The sequence below is a fragment of the Myotis davidii genome, unplaced genomic scaffold (assembly GCF_000327345.1).
Source record: "Myotis davidii unplaced genomic scaffold, ASM32734v1 scaffold24, whole genome shotgun sequence".
NCBI classification, from domain to species: Eukaryota; Metazoa; Chordata; class Mammalia; order Chiroptera; family Vespertilionidae; genus Myotis; species Myotis davidii.
The window spans coordinates 1,836,310-1,859,142 of record NW_006298312.1 but is presented as its reverse complement, the minus strand read 5'-3'; the positions used below and the strand labels follow the sequence as shown (position 1 = coordinate 1,859,142).

The window sequence follows — 22,833 nt, the reverse complement described above, 5'->3', positions numbered from 1 at the left end:
TGACTTTTAGAAGGCCTACTGGAAACATACTCTATGACCTGATATTTTTTAAAATAACTTTTACTGTAACACATGGAAATTTGATATACCCTGAGTTATGATAATAATTAAGTCATACATAAAACTATGTATTGGTTAACTTTTAGACATTACCACATAAATTATATTTTTCTTTTACTAATCTTCAAACTAAGTGACATTCATTTTCTTCACTTATTTTCATGGTAATACAGGGAGGGTTAAAATATACTTATTTTAAAATAAAAATAAAAATGGGAGATATTTCAACCTTTTATTTTAAAAAACCAAACAAAAAAACTTCACTTTTCTCTTTTTCTTTGGTGGAGATATACGGCGAACTCTGGAAGTGACCCCACTGCTGAACTCGGTACTCACAGTTATCCTTTCATCTTTGTCGTCCAGTGGAGAGCCATCTTTCTTCCAAGAAATGGTGGGTTCAGGATGGCCTCGTGGTGGCTGGCACTCCATCACTGCGGGCTCCCCCACTGCCACCATGACATCAGAGGGATTTTGTCTGAAGTCATCCCGTAGTACTGCAGGGACAAGAGTAACTCATTATAGGCAATAGTAGATATACAGTCCTTATCACTGCAGTTCAGCAAAAGAGACATTAATTATAATAAACTACTACAGATAGCTATCTCCATGCATCTTGGAGAATCTATACCTACTTACAGACATGCAATTTAATGGAGATCTCAGAGCTTACACATACACAGCAGGGGCAGTTGGATATTCTTCATAGGCCAATGTGAAAGAGTATTTTGCTGCTTAGTTACCTCACAGTTTGGATTTGGCTTATCGTTAAGTTGCTTTCTTCTCTGACTGCATTTTTTCATCCATGTGCTAATGAATACAACGGAATCTTGCTTTTACTTACATAACACATTAGGATGTTGCTTCCTATTATTAAATGAATTACATACACATGTAAACCAAAATATTAAAAGTAAAAATAAATATATTTCCAAATATCCATTTAATTGAGATATTTTAAAACTATCTCAAATTAATGTATAAGAATATATCATCTTTACAATTTAAATATGCTCATTATAACAACTTTAGACATATTTACAAAGTGAGCATCTTCAAAATACTGTGTGTTTTTTTCCATTAGCACTGAGTGAGGGCAAGTATTAGAAGGTAACAATGATGATAATTGTACTGCTACCAACAATATCACTTTATATGTTCTGTATTTAATGGTTTTGAGTGTTTTTTTGGGGGGGGTAAATATTATTTCACTTAATTCTTAAATCTGTTCAGGGTGAGAGACATTATTAACCCTATTTACATTATTAACCCTATATTTTAGAGGAAGAAACGGTTTATTACTGGACTACTAATGTAATCTTAACATACATAAAATGAGCAGCATTGTTCACTTAGTATCTGTTGGAATAAAATGTGGAAAATAAACCAAATATGCATTTCAAAATTAGTTCACAGAACAAAATTGTCCTGTGTATCTTATTAACATAAAGAAGTCATGCCCTGGCTGAGTGGCTCAGTTGGTGGGAGCAATATCACATACACTAAAAAGTTGTGGGTTCGCCGAAACCAGTTTGGCTCAGTGGATAGAGCGTCGGCCTGCGGACTGAAAGGTCCCAGGTTCGATTCCGGTCAAGGGCATGTACCTTGGTTGCGGGCACATCCCCAGTGGGGAGTGTGCAGGATGCAGCTGGTCGATGTTTCTCTCTCATCGATGTTTCTAACTCTCTATCTCTCTCCTTTCCTCTCTGTAAAAACTCAATAAAATATATTTTTAAAAAAAAGTTGTGGGTTCGATCCCAGGTCAGGGCACATACCTGGGATGCAGGTTCCAGCCCTAGTCGGGGCATGTATGGGAGGCAGCCACCGATGGATGTTTCTCTCTCACATTTATGTTCCCTCTCCCCCTTCCTCTCTCTAAACATATCCTCAGGTGAGGATTAAACAAAAATAAAATAAAAATAACTAAATTAAATTAATCATGAATGATTTGGCATCAGTTATACCATAACTCTGTTGTTTACTAGGTAGGCAATCTTGAACACAACCTCTCCCTATTTACAAAGCAGGCAGGGAGATACATACCTCAATACAAAGTCTAAACATGTTAGTATCTTTCTCTTACTCCATTATTCCCCAGTGTACAATAAAATCTGAATAAATTTAGTAATCTAATTTGAGATAGTACTTAAAATGTTTGTTACTATGTTAAATGCACAGATTTGAAGTGATGCATTTTAAAATCTACTAAAATCTATTAAATTGAATATTTGATACTATAATTTTTGTACTGGAATGGGTGTCTTTCCACCCAATGACATTTAAAAATATTTTCATGGAAAATGTACAATACTGTGAAAAATTTGTGCTGAAACTGTTATTTCAAAAGTCACTTAAACTTTGGTTTCAAAACCTCGAACAAACTTAGAGGCTGACAAAATTGTATATTTTTCTCTTGGAATTCTCTACTTTTCCATCCTCTATACCAACTAAGTGTGTGCATAATCTGTTAAGCCTTAGCATCCCCTCAGACAAAAGCACTTTTGTCATATATTGAGAAAACTTGGGTACACTATGACCATGTGAACACTGGGAAAGTACTACTTCAAAGAGATGGCTTATGTGCTCGGTTTTGGAAAGAAAAGTAAAAGGAAGAACAGCAAATATGACTGTACAACACTAGTAATTCTAACTTCAACACTGAACATTATTAATAAAATACATAGACACAAAGGTTAACCTAGTTGAACTGCTGTTACCGTGTAATAAAAAAAAAGAGTAGGAAGACTTTCACTATTTATAAATTTATATTACAATTAGATGTTACAAATGCACCACAAATAAAACAAAGGTTTATACAAAAAGCAAATAGACTGACTTTTACAGTGTGTATCTTTGCTGTATCACATTATTAACCTAAGATATCACCACTGAAAAATTTTAAGGCCCTTGAAAAATACAAAAGTAAAATAATTTTCAAGTAAAAATAAATAATTTGCACAATGTTTCTACTTAGTAAAGTTAAAACCAATGGTAACTCTATGTCTTCTTTACAAATTGAGATTAGATCTCAAATAAACCAATGGATAATAAAATGTCTTTCAAAAATATCAAAGGTCTAAGTCAGATAAATCAAAATTTCTTTTCAATTTACTGTTATTTGAGTTTTTCAGTATATAATGAAAAGCTAACAAAATGTAATCCATTAAAGATTGTTGCTTAGATAACGTTCATGTAATTATTTTTGCAGCTGTAAAGCATAAAACTCTAGCATTGTCTATGGCTAGAGGCAACCCTGCATACAATTGTGAATTTAAGATTTTTTTCCCCTTTTCTATAAAAGCAACCTTTCTTCCTTAAATTTGTCCTGAACATATTTGGGGGAAAATAGTATGTGTCACATTATAAAATGATATGAACTTTTAGTTAAATTATCCAATTTTCTTAATTAATGTGTGTATTTAAGTAATTAAAAATTGAATTCATCCCGGCTGATGTGGCTCGGTGGTTGAGCCTTAGCCTACAAACCAGAGGTCACGGTTCCATTCCTGGTCAGAGCACATCCCAAGTTGTGGGCTTGATCCCCAGTGGGGGGCGTACAGGAGGCAGCCCATCAATGATTCTTTCATCATTGATGTGTTTATCTCTCTCTCCCTCTTCCCTGCTCTCTGAAATCAATAAAAATATATTTTTTGAAAACTGAATTCAAATGATTGGCAGCAGCTTGGCAGAAAGACCAGTGAAATCTGTAAGTATTCTCAAATATGGACCCTTTTTGGAAAAATGCCTCTCCTTTTCTTCTCTAACATCCCTACTAATCAAAGCATATATTATGCTAGTATGAAATTGTATGAATAGCAGGAAATTCTAAAATTTGGAACTTACTTTTGAAATAAGGATTTAATATAATTTGAAACAGAGCAAATAACATCTATAATGTGTCCAAGTAGATACCACCTAAAATGGTGTCAAAACAAACAATAGTTCACTCTAATATTGCTTCCATATTTATGTAATTATTTCATATTTACAGGTTTTACATGTAATTTGACTCAACCATTTCCTAATGTTTTTTATTCTGTTAAATTAGAAGAAGCATAATAAGCTTCAATGAATCTTTTAATTTTCTGGGAGCTTTTTTTTAAAAAAAAATTTTTATTGATTTCAGGAAGCTGCCTTCCTACATACTCCCCACTGTGGATTGAGCCCACAAGCCCGGATATGCCCTCACCCAGAATCAAACCATGACCTCCTGGTTCATAGCTTGAGGCTCACCCACTGAGCACACTAGCCGGGCTCCTGGAAGCTTTTGTCTAAAAAATTGGTCAATTGTCCTGGCTAGTGTGGCTCAGTGGTTGGAAGGTAGCCCTGTAACCGAATGGTTGCAGGTTTGATTCCAGGTCAGGGAACATTCTAGGTTTCGGTTTTGATCTAGGGGAGGACCATGTGCAGGTGGAGGCAACCGATCAACGATGTTTCTCTCCTTCCCCCCTTTCTCTCTTTCAAATCAATAAAAACATATCCTCAGTGAGGACTAAAAAGAAAATAAATAATAATTAAAAATATTAAAAATTGGTAATAAAAATTATCATTTGAATCAAAACATATAAACATTTGTGTTTCTAAAAAGTGAAATATAAATTTAATACAATTCTCAGAATATGTAAATGTGTTTGCAGAAAAGGATTCTAAAATTCAGTGGCGACTTTGAAATTTATTTGGGTAATATTGAGAAGACAGGAGGCAAAGTGAAAAAATGTTAAAGACAGATTATTTCAAGTATAATGGAGACTAATGTTTGTAACACTCTTTAAAAACACTATGGAAAGTTTTAGAACTGAATGAAACATAAGGTTATTAAACAGATAGAGGTCTTTGACAACATCTAATCCATCCCAAGAAATAGAGGCAACTGAGTTCCAAGAAACATTATTAGATTGTGTTATTTGTCAGGAAGAGACCAAAAGAACATGTAGATATTGTGATTTGTAATGAATTGCTTTAATACACACACACACGCACACACACACACACACACACACACATCACCATTTTATCGTAAGAAGCAATTCTCCTATATAATTCTTTGTATTTCCAACAAATCCACTCCATTATTGCAGAAGGCTCAGTATTCTGTGGCTGTACCTCAGTGCACTACAGTCTCCTAATTACTCAATATTGATAAGGCTCAGTGTTTCTAAAATTAATTTTGTTCCCTAATCATGTGGTGAACATCTGTAACTACAATGCCTTCAGCTTCATGAAACACAGAATCTCAATGCAGTCAGGGGCCAGAGGGATATTTCCAAACTTTTTCTTTTGGAAATTAAGAATCTCAGGCTTCTCAAAGGGGAGTGGAGCACACTGCATAAGTAATAATGATAGTAATGTTAACAATATGATAAAAATGTTAGCAATGGCCAATGTTCATTGAACCTCTACTACGTACAGAACCATGCCAAGCATCCACTCACTTAGTCCAAATCACAGGTTATGAAAAAGTAAGTTTATTCATTTCATTTTATGGATGAAGAATTTGTAAATATTTAGCAGCAGAGCTAGACCACAGATCTCCAGTCCACCAAGGATTCCTGTCTACAAATGTAGCCACCTATCTGGTCTTAACAAGACAATGTTCACAATTCTAAATAGATGATATAATTTATATATCAGCCCCTTCCCACTGGAAAAGAAGTTCAGTGAGAAATTTCCATTCTGATGGTCAACTGCCTAACTCTGAACACAGTCTGCATTCTTGTGCTTCTGCAGATTTTTCCACGTATGGAAGAGGCCAATTCAAACTTTCATGGGCCTGTTAAGAATTACAACTCATCATTCTGATAATGTATGTCATGCTAATTCTTCTCAAAGATTCTAGTTTATTTCAGCAACAAATGACTAAAAGTTTTGCACAATAATAAGTGTTTTAATTAAATATGGGCATTTTAATTACTAGCAAGTATCTGGGTAAAACAAGAAGATCAGATGCCAGTGATGGTGAACCTATGACATGCATGTCAGAGGTGGCACGCGAACTCATCTTTTTGGTTGATTTTTCTTCTTAAATGGCATTTAAATGTATAAAATAAATATCAAAAATATAAGTCTTTGTTTTACTATGGTTGCAAATATCAAATAATTTCTATATGTGACACGGCACCAGAGTTAAGTTAGGGTTTTTCAAAATGCTGACACGCCGAGCTCAAAAGGTTCGCCATCACTGTACAGTACTGAATTTTTATTTATTTTTCTACTAAAAGACTACTTTGTCTATGAAAACTTGCAGCAAATAATAATAAACTGCCAACTTGGGAAAAAAAACAATGAGATTCTTTAAAAATAGGGTATATTATAGGAAAGAAATAATGAAATATATTCCCAAGACAAAGAAACTTTAGAGATGCTCAGTAACAGCTTCACTGTTACAATGGGCCACTTTAATGGCTTTCAAAATTATTAAACACTTACTTAGTCTTTAGTTTTGAGTCGAGAATTACTCACATCTATGACACTGAATGCCCCTGCTGACATAAATAGATGCTATCTAATTTCAAAATAACTACCATCCTTCCATTTAATACATCTGTACTGAGCATGTACTTCGTGCCTGGGATCATGCTACAACTTTGTTGTTTTCCCTGAAATGAAATTTTTATATAAATTCTGACATCTGTCAAGTAACAATCTTTACCCTATCACAAAATGGCAATATAGCAGGGTTTTACTGCAGGTTGTTTTGTATTAAGTTTTGGGAGCTAGATAAAAAAAAGTGTGTCATAAAGGCTTTTATAACTATTGACATTCCTACATTGTAAGCTCACAGCATTATCCAGAAGAGCAAAGTGTTATCTGGAGGTACAAATGTGTTCAAATTCTTTACCATTTCTTAAAATATAATAATAACTCCAAACTTTTAAAAACATTTCAACCAAAAGGGTGATTACACAGAAATACACCTTAACTTGTTGAAGAGGCAAACTGAAATGATATGTACAAGAACATTTCATCAGGTATTATCCTCTTATACGATCATTATCTAAAGCTAAGGAATTTGATTTTTAAAACGGTGCATGCAAACTTCAATTCTGTATAAAGTTAGTAATTAACCATGACCATTTCTTAAAAATACATACTTTTTAAAAACTGATACAATATATCTATAAATGATCTTCAATAATTATGTCATCTCTACTTATGCTTTTTATAGCATGCAACTTTATTTTTAAACATTAAATTATGCTGCGGTTAAGATCTTAGGAGAAAATATGCTAGCAGAAGCACTAATTACTAGAGCTTTGAAGATGTCACAAACCTCCTATGCCCTACCCTAGGAAAGTAGTACTTTTTTCTTTCAAAATATTATACATTCTGAAAAGTTATATATTATGGAAGGATGTCAGACATCAGTCAACAGGAACATGAATAGTGTAGAACATCGCAAATAGAGGGAGAAACTATTGCCAGAATAAAAGAAATTAATAATAATTTAATTGCTGGCTTTCAAAATAATATATACACTCCATTCCTGGTCTTTTAATGGTTAGAATTACCTCCAGATTGGGTCCAAGCTTAAACCACATTCCCATTTTACAGAAACATTAACACCATAAGGGCACTTCCAATGAAAAGCCCTCTTGGCTATCTGCTGTCAGTTTTGGTTTCATGATTTCACTTCTGGAATCAGCAACACTTGTATAAGATACTGCTAAGTGTTCATTACAATGGTACTAAATCATCAAGACAAAGAGAAAGTAAGCGGCATACTAGATTTCAGTTATAATCTGTAATGTATTCCAGAGAAAGGTTTATGTCAATAAACTACATATATATATATGTAGTTAATAGTCAGCAGACTTGAAGTCTGGGAGATCATAAAAAATGTACTGCCAAAGTAAGTTGAGTTGCTCACATCATATGTTCTAACTTAAAGATGTTAGTAGCTTAATACATGTTTGCATTATACACACTTTAAACTATAAATTAAATAAATTTATTAATGAAAAAGTGCAGCATTCATAAAACACCATTTTATGTTACTATATGTTACTATTTAGGAGTAAAAAAACAGTAGTTTAAGAATCACAACACACATCCTTCCACTATGCTGTGATTTTAATAGGTACATTCCCAATGACTCAGTTATTTCCATTCAAAACAGAATGTTTTACACTATATCTTGTTAGGGTTATTATGAAGACTAATTATTTAGTGTTTGTACAGGACTTGCCATTTATATGGAGCATTACATCTGCAAAGAAGTATTGCTATTAGTCACTGTGAGGAATTGCCAAATTTCTCAGCTGCCAGTACAAATGGAAAGGAGGACAAAGAATGGCATTGATGAGGGTTTCCAAGCGCCAGAGCAAAAGTCACACTTGGGAGTAGCCTGGCAGGTTAAAACAACACAGACAGATGAGGCTATCTGAGCCAGGGTCCCTGGTCGGGGCAAGACAGACATGTGCTCTTTTACAAAATATAATCTTCTGCTTAGCGCCCTGAACCAAGAGAGTCCTCGATCAATGGAACATACTTATTTGTTGTCTGGCTTTTTGTATTACCATGCCAGCTCTGTGAGAGCATGGTCTTTGCCTTGATCACTCTACATATCCTGCGTCCAGCACAATGCCCAAGACATAGCCAATGTTTATAATACACCTTCTGCGCACTAGGTATTATATATGGGACTGTACTAAAACTGGCACGAATCCTGTACTCACAGTGCTCAGTGCAAAAGGGAATAAACAGACAGTACTCAGTCCCACATGTTAATATACAACTATAATTGCAATGTGTGCCCTGAGGCAATGCAGAGGATGTGTGTGAGAAACTAAGGAAGAACATTCTTTAGGATAACAGCTAAGCTGAAGCCTGACACTGAGTAAAACTTGTCCTAGAAAATGCACTGCAGGCAGAGGAAATCACTCAGGTTAAAGAAAAACATGGAGCAGTGAAAATGGACTTGAAAAGACTTGAACCCTGTGTAGGGGGACAGGTTGACAGCCTTACAACAGGAGGCTGGCAGGGGTAAGGGGCCAGATCTGCTGGACACAGCAGCCATGATCAAGGGTCACTTTTAATTTTAATTCCCATAGGAAGCCACTTCAGTGGTTATTAAGTACAGCTGTCTCAGGATGGAATTATCATATTTAAATATTCATTATAGTTGTTCTTTGAATGAAATGGAAAAGAGACACAAGAATGGAAGTGAAGAGTCCAATTAGGCTACTGCAGTAATTAAAGGGAAACTGATCAAGATTTCATACTGTTATGATGACACGATTTGGGGCAAACAGAGACAGAGTAGACGTGTGTGTTGGAGTTAAAATCAAAATGATGTCTTGAAAGGATGAATTGACAAAAAGAAAGATGTCAAAAATGATACCCAGGTTTTTCTGTGTGTTGGGCTTTTTTTTTTAATTTGAGTAATTGAACATGGTATTTTTGAGGTATAGGAGGGTAGATAGACAATATACAAATGAACCCTCCCATAAGGAATAATAGGAAAACATATATATGGCATAATTTGAGAGTATAAGGATACTATGAAAACCATTTTAGTGATAAAAAATATGGTTTCAAATTCTGCCCCTTAGTATTTAACCTGTTTAGACATTATACTACTATATTCCAAATCTTAATTTCTAACCGATTACCTTTAATCAATTAGTCTGCATTATATTTTTAGGATGACAAATTTTATTTAGTTTGATGCACATCACATAATTTTAACTGAAAAATTAAAACAAAACATACATTTTTATTTTATAAAAACAAATATGATTAATGGGTATGTGTGATATATACATACACACACACACACACACACACACACACACAGTAGGTCTTTGGGTTACATCGGAGATACGTTCCTACAGCGTGACGTAACACGATTTTTGCATAAGTCGGAACCCACCTACATAAGCACCACATCACTCACATGGAGCACATACATACACAGCAGTAATGAAGTGAAACTGTAAAAAAAATTAAAAGAGTGATAACAATTCCTGACCTTTACTTGTGGTAAATAAATAATAAAAAACATAAAGCACATATGTACATACATCGAAATGACGGAACTTCTTTTTTATATAAATAAATGGGAGATGGCGACGTAACCACAAAAGGATGTATATTGAGTCCATGTAACCCGAGGACTGTCTGTATATGGCCCCTAATAACTTAGCAGCAAATTATAATAAAAATTCACTCAGTCATTGGGTTTGGACAATAAAAACAACTCAAAACATTATAGGGTATTTCTCAGGACTGCCATGGATTAAGCTGAGACTACTATTTAAGTGTAAGAGAATCAATGACATGTTAAATGCCATTACATAATTAAAATAATCAGAGGGTTCACATTGTCAGAGGTTTGCAAACTCTAAAGCATAATCACGTTCCCTGGAAAATGCTGGATCACACAACTCATAAGAATTTATTCATTCAGTAAAAGCATTAGGTATTGTGTTAGGAGGTGGTGGCTAATAAGATAAACAAGACGGATCTTAAAGGACTTATTTCAGGGTGTGCTGATGTTTGAGGGTGTGGGTGTTTTTGTCCCTTTTCTTCCCATTTGTCACAGAGTGCTTTGTAATCAATTAAAATTTTAGAGAAAAGTTTAAGATACAAAATAGATAAAAAGCAATACTGTTTCACTTCCCCACGTGGGGCTGTCCTGCAGAAATATTAACTACAAAGGAAAGTTTAAATAAATTTCCCTGACTCCTAAAGCTTTATTCTATGCAGCTAGTAATTGATAAATTGGGATTCGGAACTGAAATCAGATGGATACCAAACCCTACACTTTCAGTACTGAACTCCATTGGCCCCTAGAAGAGAGACTGTCAGACCTGAGCATCTCCTTGGCAGTGTATAAAACAACTTCACTGTGGTGCATTTTAAAATACACTTGTAACAAGAGAGTAAGAAGCTAGGAAAATTACTGCGCAAGTAGAATAGTGAAACTAAGACAAGTAAATTAAACAAGGTCAAACAGTTTGGGCAGCTTGCAGCCAGTGTCAGCAAGACTTTTATCATCCCCAACCAAGGACACTTGAGAGCAAATGGCTAATGCCTCCCCTCCCTAACCAGAGAATACCTAGCTTAAATAACCATGGAACTGCTAAGGAGGGAAGGAGGGGGAAGGACACAAGGGGATTTTATCTCACTCACTAAACAAAAAAAAAGTCAGCCATCTTAAGACTTGCCAAGATAAGCAGGTGTATGTACAAACATCCCAAAAAAAGCCACAACAGAGTAAAAGAGGGACCTTGAAATCTAGTCAGTGTCCAAGATATCTGGCAGAGGAACCTTGAAGCCTGCAGACAGAAAAGTATAAAAACTCTTGAACTTTCACCAGGCTCACACTCAGATTAGCTGAGAGCCCATCTGCACTTTATGCCAGATGTATTTTGATAAATTTGCTTGCCTTGCTTCTTCCTATTTTTCTTTCTTGCTTTTATTTATATTTTTAAATTTAATTTATTCCACCACCTTTTATCCTTCCTATGCCCTCTACAACCTCCCCCCTTCCTCCTTCACCTCCCAAAATCACCACATTGCTGTTCACAAGTTCTCACTCTCATTTTTTCTCTTTTTTTTGCTCAATCCCTTCCTCCTTAGCCCCAACCCTTCTATCCCCAAGCTGTCTATCTGCTCTCCATCTATTTAGCTTGGTAGTTCAGTTTCTTCATTAAATTCCACATAGTAGTGAAATCATATGGTATTTGTCTTTCTGACGGGCTTGTTTCACTTAGCATAATGTTCCCCAGGTCGCAAAGGTTAAAATTTTCTTTCTTTTTACAGCAGAGTAGTATTGTATTGTGTAAATGTACCACAACTTTTTATCCAGTCATCTACTGATGGACACTTGGGCTGCTTTCATATCTTAGTTATTGTAAATAATGCTGCCATGAACATAGGGGTACATATATTCTTTCAAATCAGTATTTTGGGTTTCTTTGGATAAATTCCCAGAAGAGGAATCACTGGTTCATAGGCAATTTCATTTTTAATTTTTTTGAGGTAACTCCATGCTGTTTTACACAGTGGCTGTACCAGTCTGCATGCCCACCAACAGTGCACAACGGTTCCCTTTTCTCCACATCCACACCAACACTCCTTGTTTGTTGATTTATTGATGATAGCAATTCTGACAGGTGTGAGGTGATATCCCTTTGTGCTTTTAATTTGCATTTCTCTGATTGAGTGACACTGAGCATGACATTCATATGTCTGTTGACCATCTGTATATCCTCTTTGAAAAAGTGTTTATTCAGAACTTTTGCCCATTTTTTAATTAGATTTTTTTGGTGTTGTTTTATAAGTTCTTTATAAATTTTGGATATTAACCCTTTATCAGATGTATCATTAGCAAATACGTTCTCCTGTTCTGTAGTTTATCTTCTCATTTTGTTGATGGTTTCCTTTGCTATACAAAAACTCTTTAGTTTGATGTAGTCCCCTTTGTTTATTTTTTCTTTTGTTTCCCTTGCTTGAGGAGATATATCAGAAAAATATATATTTCTAAGAGAAATGTCAGAGATTTTACTGTCTCTGTTTTCTTCTAGGATTTTTTATGTTTTAGAGTCTAACTTTTAAGTCTTTAATCCATTTTGAGTTTATCCTTGTGTGCAGTGTAAGAAGGTGGTCTAATTTCATTTTTTGCATGTGTCTTGTTTAATAAATTTGCTTTACTACAATGCTGCTGTTTGTCACTCCTTTGAATTCTATCCTACAAGACTGACAAAAGACAGCTCTGGTGTTCCTGGTGCCTATAACCATCACAGCTTTCACCATCACATGAAACTGATATGTGGAGAGTTCTAAATCCCTCAAATTTAAAATAATGCCTTAAAATAGGCCTATATTACTTTAGTTCATCAATTTTCAACCAGTGTGCTGCAAATAAATAAATAAATGAATTTAAACATGCAATACCTGACTATTTAGCCAGGGGCACTGACCTCTTTCCCCTTAGATTATCAAATAAAAAAAAAAGTTAAAATGGCCAACTCAACAATAGCCATCTGGTGTGAATGAAAAAAAAAATTGTTTTGTCAGATCAAAAAAAAAATATTTTTGATGTGTCACAGAATCTTAGTAATCACTTTATGTGTGCAATGAGATGAAAAAGATTGCAAATCATTGCTATAACTTATAAAATCATAGCGTATATAATCTAAGTGCAAACTCCCCACTTGCACCCCCAATTGCAAATGAGCACTTGAAGCCAATAACTAAAGGATTCAAGGATGTACAATCAGTTACCAGACATAGTAGGACTAGCTCTTGAAATAATTGTTTTCATAAACATATAATTTAGAAGTGCCTAGAAAGACTTGAATGTTCTCTAATTAAAATACTTGCTGGGGGAAAAAAAGGTGGTTGGAAAAAAATATACATCAAGTGTTTCTTTACCCTCTCAAGCCCAAGATGCCAGCAGCTGAACAGGACAAGGGCTCAAGGGCTCAAGGGCTCACGGGCTAAAAGGAGTTTACATGTTTTATGGGGAGTCTAATAGTAACAGTTTCAAGGGAGGAAAATCCTCACAGTTTAAAATGATCTCATTAAAACCTCCCTGGCAATTGGGAAGGGCCAGAGGAAATTGCTATTGGATTCATAATAATAATGTAAAAAACTATTCTCACTAATGTACCTTTGTGCAGCATAATTAAAATGGTCAATTATGCCTAGCTGACTTGGCTTAATGGTTGAGTGTCGATCTATGAATCAGGAGGTCACAGTTCGATTCCTGGTAAGGGTATATGTCTGGGTTGCAGCCTTCTCTACTGTGGGGCATGCAGGAGGCAGCCAATCCATTAATGATTCCCTCTCATCATTGATGTTTGCATCTCCCTCTCCCTTCTTCTCTGAAATCAATAAAAAATATACATATTTTTTAAAAGGATGATCAATTATAACATTCCCCCCACCAACTGAAAAGAATATTTAAGTGATAGGAAAAAGTAAGTCTAAATAGCACAGGAGAAATGCTACCAAGGCCTGACTAAAGGTACTAGGAATTAAATTAATAGAAAAGCAAATTATTTTATAACATTATTAATGACCCTATCTTTACCAGTAACACTGTTTATGCTATATAAAATTTATGCCTCTTCAGGAAGTATTAGAATCAAAAGAAAAAATATTGTACAAGATAAAACAATAAAAATGTCTTATCAAAAATATTAATCTTTAATTATAAATCATTGCTGAGTGTTATTTGTGCATTTCTATTTTTATATCAGATAATGGAAATGGAAACTGATTAGAATAGAGGCTGATTCCGTGCTACAAAAAGCACATCTTCCACAGTTCTACACCTGTACCTCAGTGTTATTTCAGGCCAGTTTACTGTATGCAAAACACCTTGACTCAGCAATCCAGCCAGTGAGGCAATGATAAGAAATTCTGGCCAAAGTTGCCTCCCAAAGGCAACAACTAAAGAATACTTTATACTTATTAATTTATAAGATCATTAACTCTTTTAGATATTAAAAATATTTCATGTGATGCTGGCTAATTATACCAGAGAAGGCTTAATCTATTGGTCCTCACAAGCCCTTTACTAGTGTCCCCTCCAATAATTTGAAAGACCATGATCTTTTCTCTTACTAAAATTTTATGTGGTTGCAAAATTAAAAGTATCTGGCATATCATAAACATTAACTTCAAAATAAAATGGTTGTTCCCCTTCTAAGTACATCTGATGAATAAAGTCCACCATTAAGTTGATGACCACCACGGTCCATTTTATGTCTAAGTAAACTCTTTTTTAAGTTGTAAATGTTGTTATTCATTTTTCTCTTTGAACTTGTATTTACAATTCCCACTCAAGATTACCCTTATGAACTATGCTTGAAAGGTTTACTGTTGCTCTTCGTTGATCAGACTATACCGTTATTTAGCTTTGAAATAAGGAACCTGAAACTGAAGATCCTAATGACTTTGATTACATTTTGTTCGAGCCCTGGCCAGTGTGGCTCAGTTAGCTGAGCACTGTCCTGTGCATCAAAAAAAGGTGGTAGGTTTCATCCCGGGTAGATGTTTCTCTCACATGGATATTTCTCTCTCTCTCCCTAAAATCAAGTTTTAAAAAATATGTAGTTTCAAATCCTGGCTCTAGAAATAATCTCAATCTCACTCTCAATCTCTCTCTCTCTCTCTCTCTCTCTCTCTCTCTCTCTCTCTCTCTCTCTCTCTCTCTCTCCCTCTCCCTTCCAAGTCTTTTCCTCAGATAAACACCAACCCCTCGGTGAGCAGAGGACAGTAGCCCAAGCCTGACAAGGTCTGGACCTCTAGCAGGCTCGAGATAACATCTTGACCGAAGTTATATTTCAGCTCCTGAGCCCTAAGGAGGAACCACCGCCTTTGGTACTTTCCCATGAGACTTGGCAGAGGGACTCTGGAATAGACCTCAGAGCTGTCCTCAAGGCCTGAAGAGATGGTTTCTTATTCTTACCTCCCCATTGAGCAATCAGGTTCCAGGACATCCCTGAACCCCCAACCCATGGTGCTTTGTGATTTTGCCCTATAGAATCTGTAACCTCCCAGGGGTGGGCAACCTTTTTGACTCGAGGGCCACAATGGGTTCTTAAACTGGACCGGAGGGCTGAAACAAAAGCATGGATGGAGTGTTTGTGTGAACTAATATAAATTCAAAGTAAACATCATTACATAAAAGGGTACGGTCTTTTTTTTTTAGTTATATTCATTTCAAACGGGCCAGATCTGGCCCGCGGGCCGTAGTTTGCCCACGGCTGCTAGGCCATCAAGGAGTTTGGGCTTCTAAGCATCAGCTTCCCATTCTCCGGGGTGGTGCCATTCATTATAAAATAGCACCTTTCTCCACTGCAGTTCTTCCTCTCTAGTGTTTGGTTCTGCTAGCTCTGGGTAAATGACCTCTTTCTGTTCCATAAAAAACTGTGGAACTGCTCCTATATTTGAGGTTTTTATACCTCTGCAGTTGCAGCATAAATATTCTGGATGTCTAAAAAGTATGAATTTTGTTTATAAAGTGAAGGAAAGGTAAATAAGAAAGGAGATGGGAAAGGGGAATTCCACAGCAAGTATATTTTCAGGCCCACCACCTTTAGAAGTGATATATAGTAAGTGAGAATCTGAAAACTGCAAAGGAACAATGAATGCTCCCATACACCTTGGAAATGTACAGGCATTCTGGTTTGAAGACCACTCTCCTAAATAAAACCCCCACTCCCATGAATCTGGTCATCAGCTTGAAGAATTTAGCAACTCATTCTGCCATTCAACCAATGTAAAAAGCACTGTAGAACCTCATAAATGAACACGAATTTAATTGGCTTAAATTAAATTTGTTAAATTTCATAAATTTAACCTGATTATTCTATGTTTTATATTATTGATTGTAAAACTGAAAGAAAAGTAATCCACACCAAATATAACTACTAACCTTATTGAGTTCAGTAAACTATCTAAGGCCCAATGGAACAAAGTATAATCTTAAATAATCAAAACAGAATCAAATAAGCAAAAATGCAGTCTAATGAGTAAAAAGAGCCAAATGCTTTCTCTGGAGATTTTAAGATCTCTGCTTATAATGAGGAACAAATGGAACTTGGTACCAGGTTAGCTACCAGTTGTGTGTGTGTGTGTGTGTGTGTGTGTGTGGTGTGTGTGTGTGTGTTTAAATCCCACAACCAACTTAAATAACTATAAAATCATTAGCAACTTCAAAAAACTTAAATAAATACAAAGAATCCTCTGAGTTTCTCTACAATGCTGTTAACCCTTGAATTACTTTTCTTTTTAACAGATCCCCTTTGGACCTGCAACATTTCTTGTAAATTCAACAAATGTGTAAGGTTTTGTTTTTCCATAAGGAGCAGCTGGAACTCCTAATTTTTTCACTATTTTTTAAATCTTTTTTTATTTTCTAGGTGCTGAACTTGTTACTATTTTTATTGACCAAGTAGTTTAGAATTAGTCAATTAAGTCTCTGATTATCATAAAGTTCTTGTCAACATTTTAAATATTTTGATAAACCTGTTTGTTAAATATTTGCTGTATTCTTTGACATAAATGAAATACAAGTTCCCTCTCATGATCTACACTTCTTTAACTAAGTGTTGGAACAAAAACTAAAGTGACAACTTTAGCTATGAATGTTTAATAATATATACTTTATCAACTATTGAAAGGGCATATAAAAATTGTTACAGTGTAACATCTAAGTTGCAAATAATGATAATTCATTTTGAAAAAAGAAACACACTTAGTGACATTATAATTTCAAAAGCCTCAGTAATGTTTGATACTTAGAATCAGTATTATTTAAACTTCCTATGGAGAAAACTAAGTATTTTTCACATTGTGAATTGTACGATTTTTAAAGTAAATTTGATGCTAAGTTAATTTTGTGTTTCTGTCTTTAAGCATGTGTAACTGACTTAAAGAGCTTAATTCCATTAAAAATCGACAAAACTGAAATTTACATTTATTTTCAAAATGAGGATAGTTACTTTATCAGTAATAAGGAAGGTTATATTTTCCTGTTAAAGAAATTATAAAACACTTTTCTACATATAAATATGCTTTCTTGACTCTTTAAGATATATCTTTAGGTAAGTAGCAAAAGGACTCTATTTTTAATTAACAATGACCTACAATTTAATAGAAATGAAGTTCTGAACTTAAAGACATCGTGAAGCAATAAGCAAAAACTTGAGTCATATAAGGGATTATTTTTTATTTATTTGTTTAAGTCTTTATTGTTGAAAGTATGACATATATCCTCCTTTTTCCCTCATTGACCTTCCCTAGCCCACCCCCCTTCCACACCCCTGGCGATCACCACCCTATTGTCGGTGTCCATGGATTATGCATTTATGCATACAAGTTCTTTGGTTGATCTCTTCCTACCCACCCACCCTCCCCTGCCTTCCCTCTGAGAATCCATAGTCTGTTCCATGCTTCTGTGTCTCTGGATCTATTTTGATCATCATTTATTTTGTTCATTAGACTGAGATCATGTGATACTTACCTTTTGCTGACTGCCTTATTTTAGTTAGCATAATACTCTCCAGGTCATCATGCTGTCTCAAAGGGTAAGAGATCCTCCTTCTTGACTGCTGCATACTATTCCATGGTGTAAATATATCACTACATTTTTATCTACTTATTTACTAACTAGAGGCCCAGTGAATGAAATTCGTGAATGAGTAGGGTCCATAAGCCTGGCCGGCGATCAGGGCCGATCTGTGGGGCGACCAGCAGGGCGATTGGGGATCCCTGCTGGCACCCACCTTGGCTGGCCTGGTGCTGCCCACTCGCCAGCCACCCCCCGCCCCTGCTGGCACCTCCAGTCACTGCCTGAGGGCTGGCAGCTCCTGCAGAGTGCCCTGACCCACAGAGGGCAGCTTCTGCATTGAGCATCTGCCCCCTGGTGGTCAGTGTGTGTCATAGAGAACAGTTGTTCCACCAGTAGTTCTGCAGTTCAGTCGATCTCCATATTAGGGTTTTATTATATAGGACTAGAGGCCCAGTGCACAAAATTTGTGCATGGGTAGGGTCCCTAGGCCTAGCCAGTGATCAGGGCCAATCAGATTCCCCACTTCCCCGCCTCCTCTTCCCCTCGCCAACCTCGCCACCGCTGCTGCTGGTCACCCACCATATTCTGCATTGTCTCCTAGTGGTCAGCACATGTCATAAATGAGCAATCAAACTCCCAATCTCCTGGTCAAACTCCCAAGGAAACACTACATATTAGCCATACATACGAGAGAGAGAGAGAGAGAGAGAGAGAGAGAGAGAGAGAGAGAGAAGCACTTGGGGCAGTTTCCAGATTTTAGCTTTTGTAAATTGCACTGCTATGAACATAGGGGTGGATATTTTTTTGTAAATTGCACTGCTATGAACATAGGGGTGGATATTTATTTCTGAATGGTGTTTCAGATCTCTTAGGATATATTCCTAGAAGTGGGATCGCTGAGTCAAATGGCAGTTCCATATTTAATTATCTCAAGAAACTCTATACTGTTTTCCATAATGCCTGAACCAGTCTGCATTCCCACCAGCAGTACTAGAGTTCCCTTTTCTCCACATCCTGGCCAGCACTTGCAGTTTGTTCATTTGTTGATGGTAGCCATTCTGATAGGTGTTAGGTGATACTTCATTGTCATTTTAAATTACATCTCTCTGATGATCAGTGACTTTGAGCATTTTCTCATATGTATCTTGGCCATCTGTATGTCTACTTTGGAGAAGTGTCTACTTAGGCATTTTTAATTGGATTTATTGTCTTACTTTTGATAAGTTGCATGAGTTCCTGATATATTTTGGATATTATCCCTTTATCAGATGTATCATTGTCAAATATGTTCTCCCATACAGGGGGCTCCCTTTTAATTTTGGTGATGATTTATTTTGCTGTGCAGAAGGACTTTTTGTTTTGTTTTTATAGTCCAATTTGTTTATTTTTCTCCTTAGTTTCCTTTGCCCTAGGAGACGTATCCATGAACATATTGATATGAGAAATAACTGAGATTTTGCTGCCTATGGTTTCTCCTAGAATTTTTATGGTTTCACGACTTATATTTAAGTCTTTTATCCATTTTGAATTTATTCTTGTGTATGGTGTAAGTTGGTGGCCTAGTTTCACTTTTAAAAAATCTTTATTGTTGCAAGTATTATATACTTCCCTTTTCCCCCTCATTGAGTCTCCCAGCCTGTCTCCATCTGCCGAGCTTTCACCACCCTATTGTCTGTGTCACTGAGTTATGCATATATGCATACAAGTCCTTTGGTTGAACTTTGCCTACCCACCCACTCTCCCCTACCTTCCCCCTGAGATTCCACAGTCTACTATTCGGGGTCTTTTTTTAGTCCATATAAATTTTTGGAGAGGTTGTTCTATGTCTGTGAAACATGCCATTGGTATTTTAGTAGGGATTGAATTTAATCTATAGATTATTTTGGGTAGTATGGAAATTTTAATGATGTTAATTCTACCAAATCATGAACATGGTATATTCTTCCACTTGTTTATATCTTCCCCTATCTATTTTTTCAAGGTGCTGTAGTTTTCCAAGTACAAGTGTTTTACCTCTGTGGTTAAGTTTATTCCTTAAGGATCTTAATTTTTTGTTGCAATGGTAAATGGGATTATTAATTTAGTTTCTCCTTCTGATAATTCATTATTGGTGTACAAAAATGCAATCAATTTGTGGATGTTAATTTTGTATCCTGTTACATTGCTAAATTCATTTATTAAATCTAGTTGTTTTTTGGTGAAGTCTTTAGGGTTTTCTATGTACAATATCATGTAATCTCCAAATAATGAGAATTTTACTTCCTCTTTTCCTATTTGAATGTCTTTTATTTTTTCTACTTATCTAATCACTTTGCTAGGCCTTTCAGTACTATCTATATATATAAAAGCCTAAGTGACCATCTGACTGTTTGACCATCTGACTGGTAGCTATGATGTGCACTGACCACCAGGGGGCAGATGCTCAATTCAGGAGCTGCCAAGCTGCAGTGACTTGGCAGCTGCGGTTCTCAGGTGACACACCCAGAACCAAAGAAGAGGGAGCCCACTTCCGGGGTGTGTCACCTGAGAACCACCCTCTTGCAATCCGGGACCCCTCGGGGGATGTTAGAGAGCTGGTTTAGGACTGATTCTATCAGGCTAGCATTTTTGTTTTCAATTTGTTTATTGATTTTTGAATATTGTACCAGCCTAGAATCCTCGGAAAAAATATCACTTGGTCATGGTGTATGATCTTTTTAATATGTTGCTAGATCTGACTTGCTAATATTTTGCTGAGGATTTTAGTATCTGTGTTCATCAGGGATATTGTCCAGTAATTCTCTTTCTTTGTAGTGTCTTTATCTGGTTTTGGAATTAGGATAATTCTGGCCTCATAAAAAGAGCTTGAGCCCTAGCTAGTTTGGCTCACTAGATAGAGCATAAGCCTGGGGACTAAAGGGTCCCCAGTCCAATTGCAGTCAAGGGCAAATGCCAGGGTTGTGGGCTCAATCCCCAGTAGGAGATGTGTAGGAGGCAGCTGGTCAATGATTCTCTCATCATTGAGTTTCTATCTCTCTCTCCCTCTCCCTTCCTCTTTGAAATCAATAAAAATCTATATATATATAAAAGCCGAGTGACCAGAACACAAAACAACCGGAATGACCAGTCGCTGTGACACACACTGTGGTGGCCAATCAGCCTGTTCAGGGCCCCAATAAGCCACCACAACTGCTGTGGCCCCTCCCCCCGGCCAGCCCCGCCCCAATCACCCCCCAATCAGGGGCAAGGCTGGCCAGATGACTGTGGCCCCCAGCCTACCAGTCCAGCCCAAATCGGGCCCCCTTGGGGTGGGCCGGCTGGATTATACCCATGCACAAATTCATGCACCAGGCCTCTAGTATGTATATATATTTAATAGAGCTTGGAAGTGTTCCTCCTTTTTTGGATTTTTTTGGAATAGTATGAGGAGTATAGGTGTTAGATGTTCTTGGAATGTTTGGTAAAACTCCCATGTGAATCCTCTGGACCAGGGCCTTTGTTTACTGGGATCTTTTTGATTACTGCTTCTATTTCCTCAGTTGTTATTGGCCTATCCAGGTTTTTTTATTCTTCCTGATTCAGTTTTGGGAGATTGTATTTTTCTAGGAATTTGTCCATTTCATCCACATTTTCCAGCTTGTTGGCATATAGTGGTTCATAGCAGTTCCTTACAATCCTTTGTATTTCTGTGGTATCAGTGGTTATTTCTCAGCTTATGTTTCTCATTTTATTTATCTTGGTTCTCTTTGTTTCTTGATGAGTCTGGCTAATGGTCCTTTAATCTTATTATCCTTTCAAACAACCAGCTCTTGGTTTCATTGATTTTTTCTTTTTTTTTTTTTTTTTTTTTTTTAGTCTTTGTCATTTATTTCTGTACTAATGTTTTTTGTTATTTCCTTCCTTCCTCTTACTCTTGGCTTTTCTTGTTCTCCAATTTTTTTAAGTTGTAGGAGTTAATAGTTAATTATTAATTTTTCTTGTTTTTTTGAGGTAGGTTGATAGTGCTACGAACTTCCCTCTCAGGACTCCGTTTGCTGTATCCCAGAGATTTTGGGTTGTTGTGTGTTCATCTTCGTTTGTTTCCAGGAAGTTTTTTATTTCTTTCTTGATCTCATTGGTAACCCATTCATTGTTTGTTTGTTTTTTTCTTGTTTTTCTTTTTTTATTATCTAGGCTTTTTATTTTTTTTATTGTTTGATTGCTTAAAGTATTACAAAGGGTATTACATATGTGTCCTTTTTCTTTTTAAAATGCCAAGTAGCCTCTATACGTTTGAATGTTTTTGAATGTTTTTACTGTAGTTGATATCTAATTTCATTCCATTATGATTTGAGAGATGCTTGATATGATTTCAATCTTCGTGAACTTATAGAGACTTCTTTTGTGCCCTAACATGTAGTCTATCTTGGTGAATGATCCATGTGCATTTGAGAAGAATGTATATTTTGTAGCTTTGTGATGAAATGTTCTATAAATGTCAATTAAATCCATCTGATCCAGTGTGTCCTATAGAGACACTATTTCCTTTTTAAATTTTTGTCTGGAAAATCTATCCAGGGAATTCAGTAGGGTGTTAACTTCCTATTATGACTGTACTAGAGGCCTGGTGCACAAAATTTGTGCACTCAATGGGGTCCCTCAGCCCAGCCTGTGCCCTCTCACAGTCCAGGAGCCCTCAGGGAATGTCCAACTTATGGCTTAGGGGAGCAGGCCTAAACTGGCAGTCAGACCACAGAGGCAGGAGAGGCTCCCGCCACCACTGCTGC

At 36.2% G+C, this 22,833-nt stretch overlaps 1 protein-coding gene across 1 annotated transcript in view; it reads right to left on the bottom strand.

Annotated features, from left to right (window-relative positions):
* Positions 1 to 22,833, bottom strand: part of ROBO1 (roundabout guidance receptor 1) — a 1,289,171-nt gene that overhangs the window by 161,154 nt on the left and 1,105,184 nt on the right. Inside the window, exon 5 of the mRNA XM_006773945.2 lies at positions 397 to 554. Coding sequence (XP_006774008.1) covers positions 397 to 554 — 158 coding nt within the window. The remainder of the gene's footprint in view (positions 1 to 396; positions 555 to 22,833) is intronic.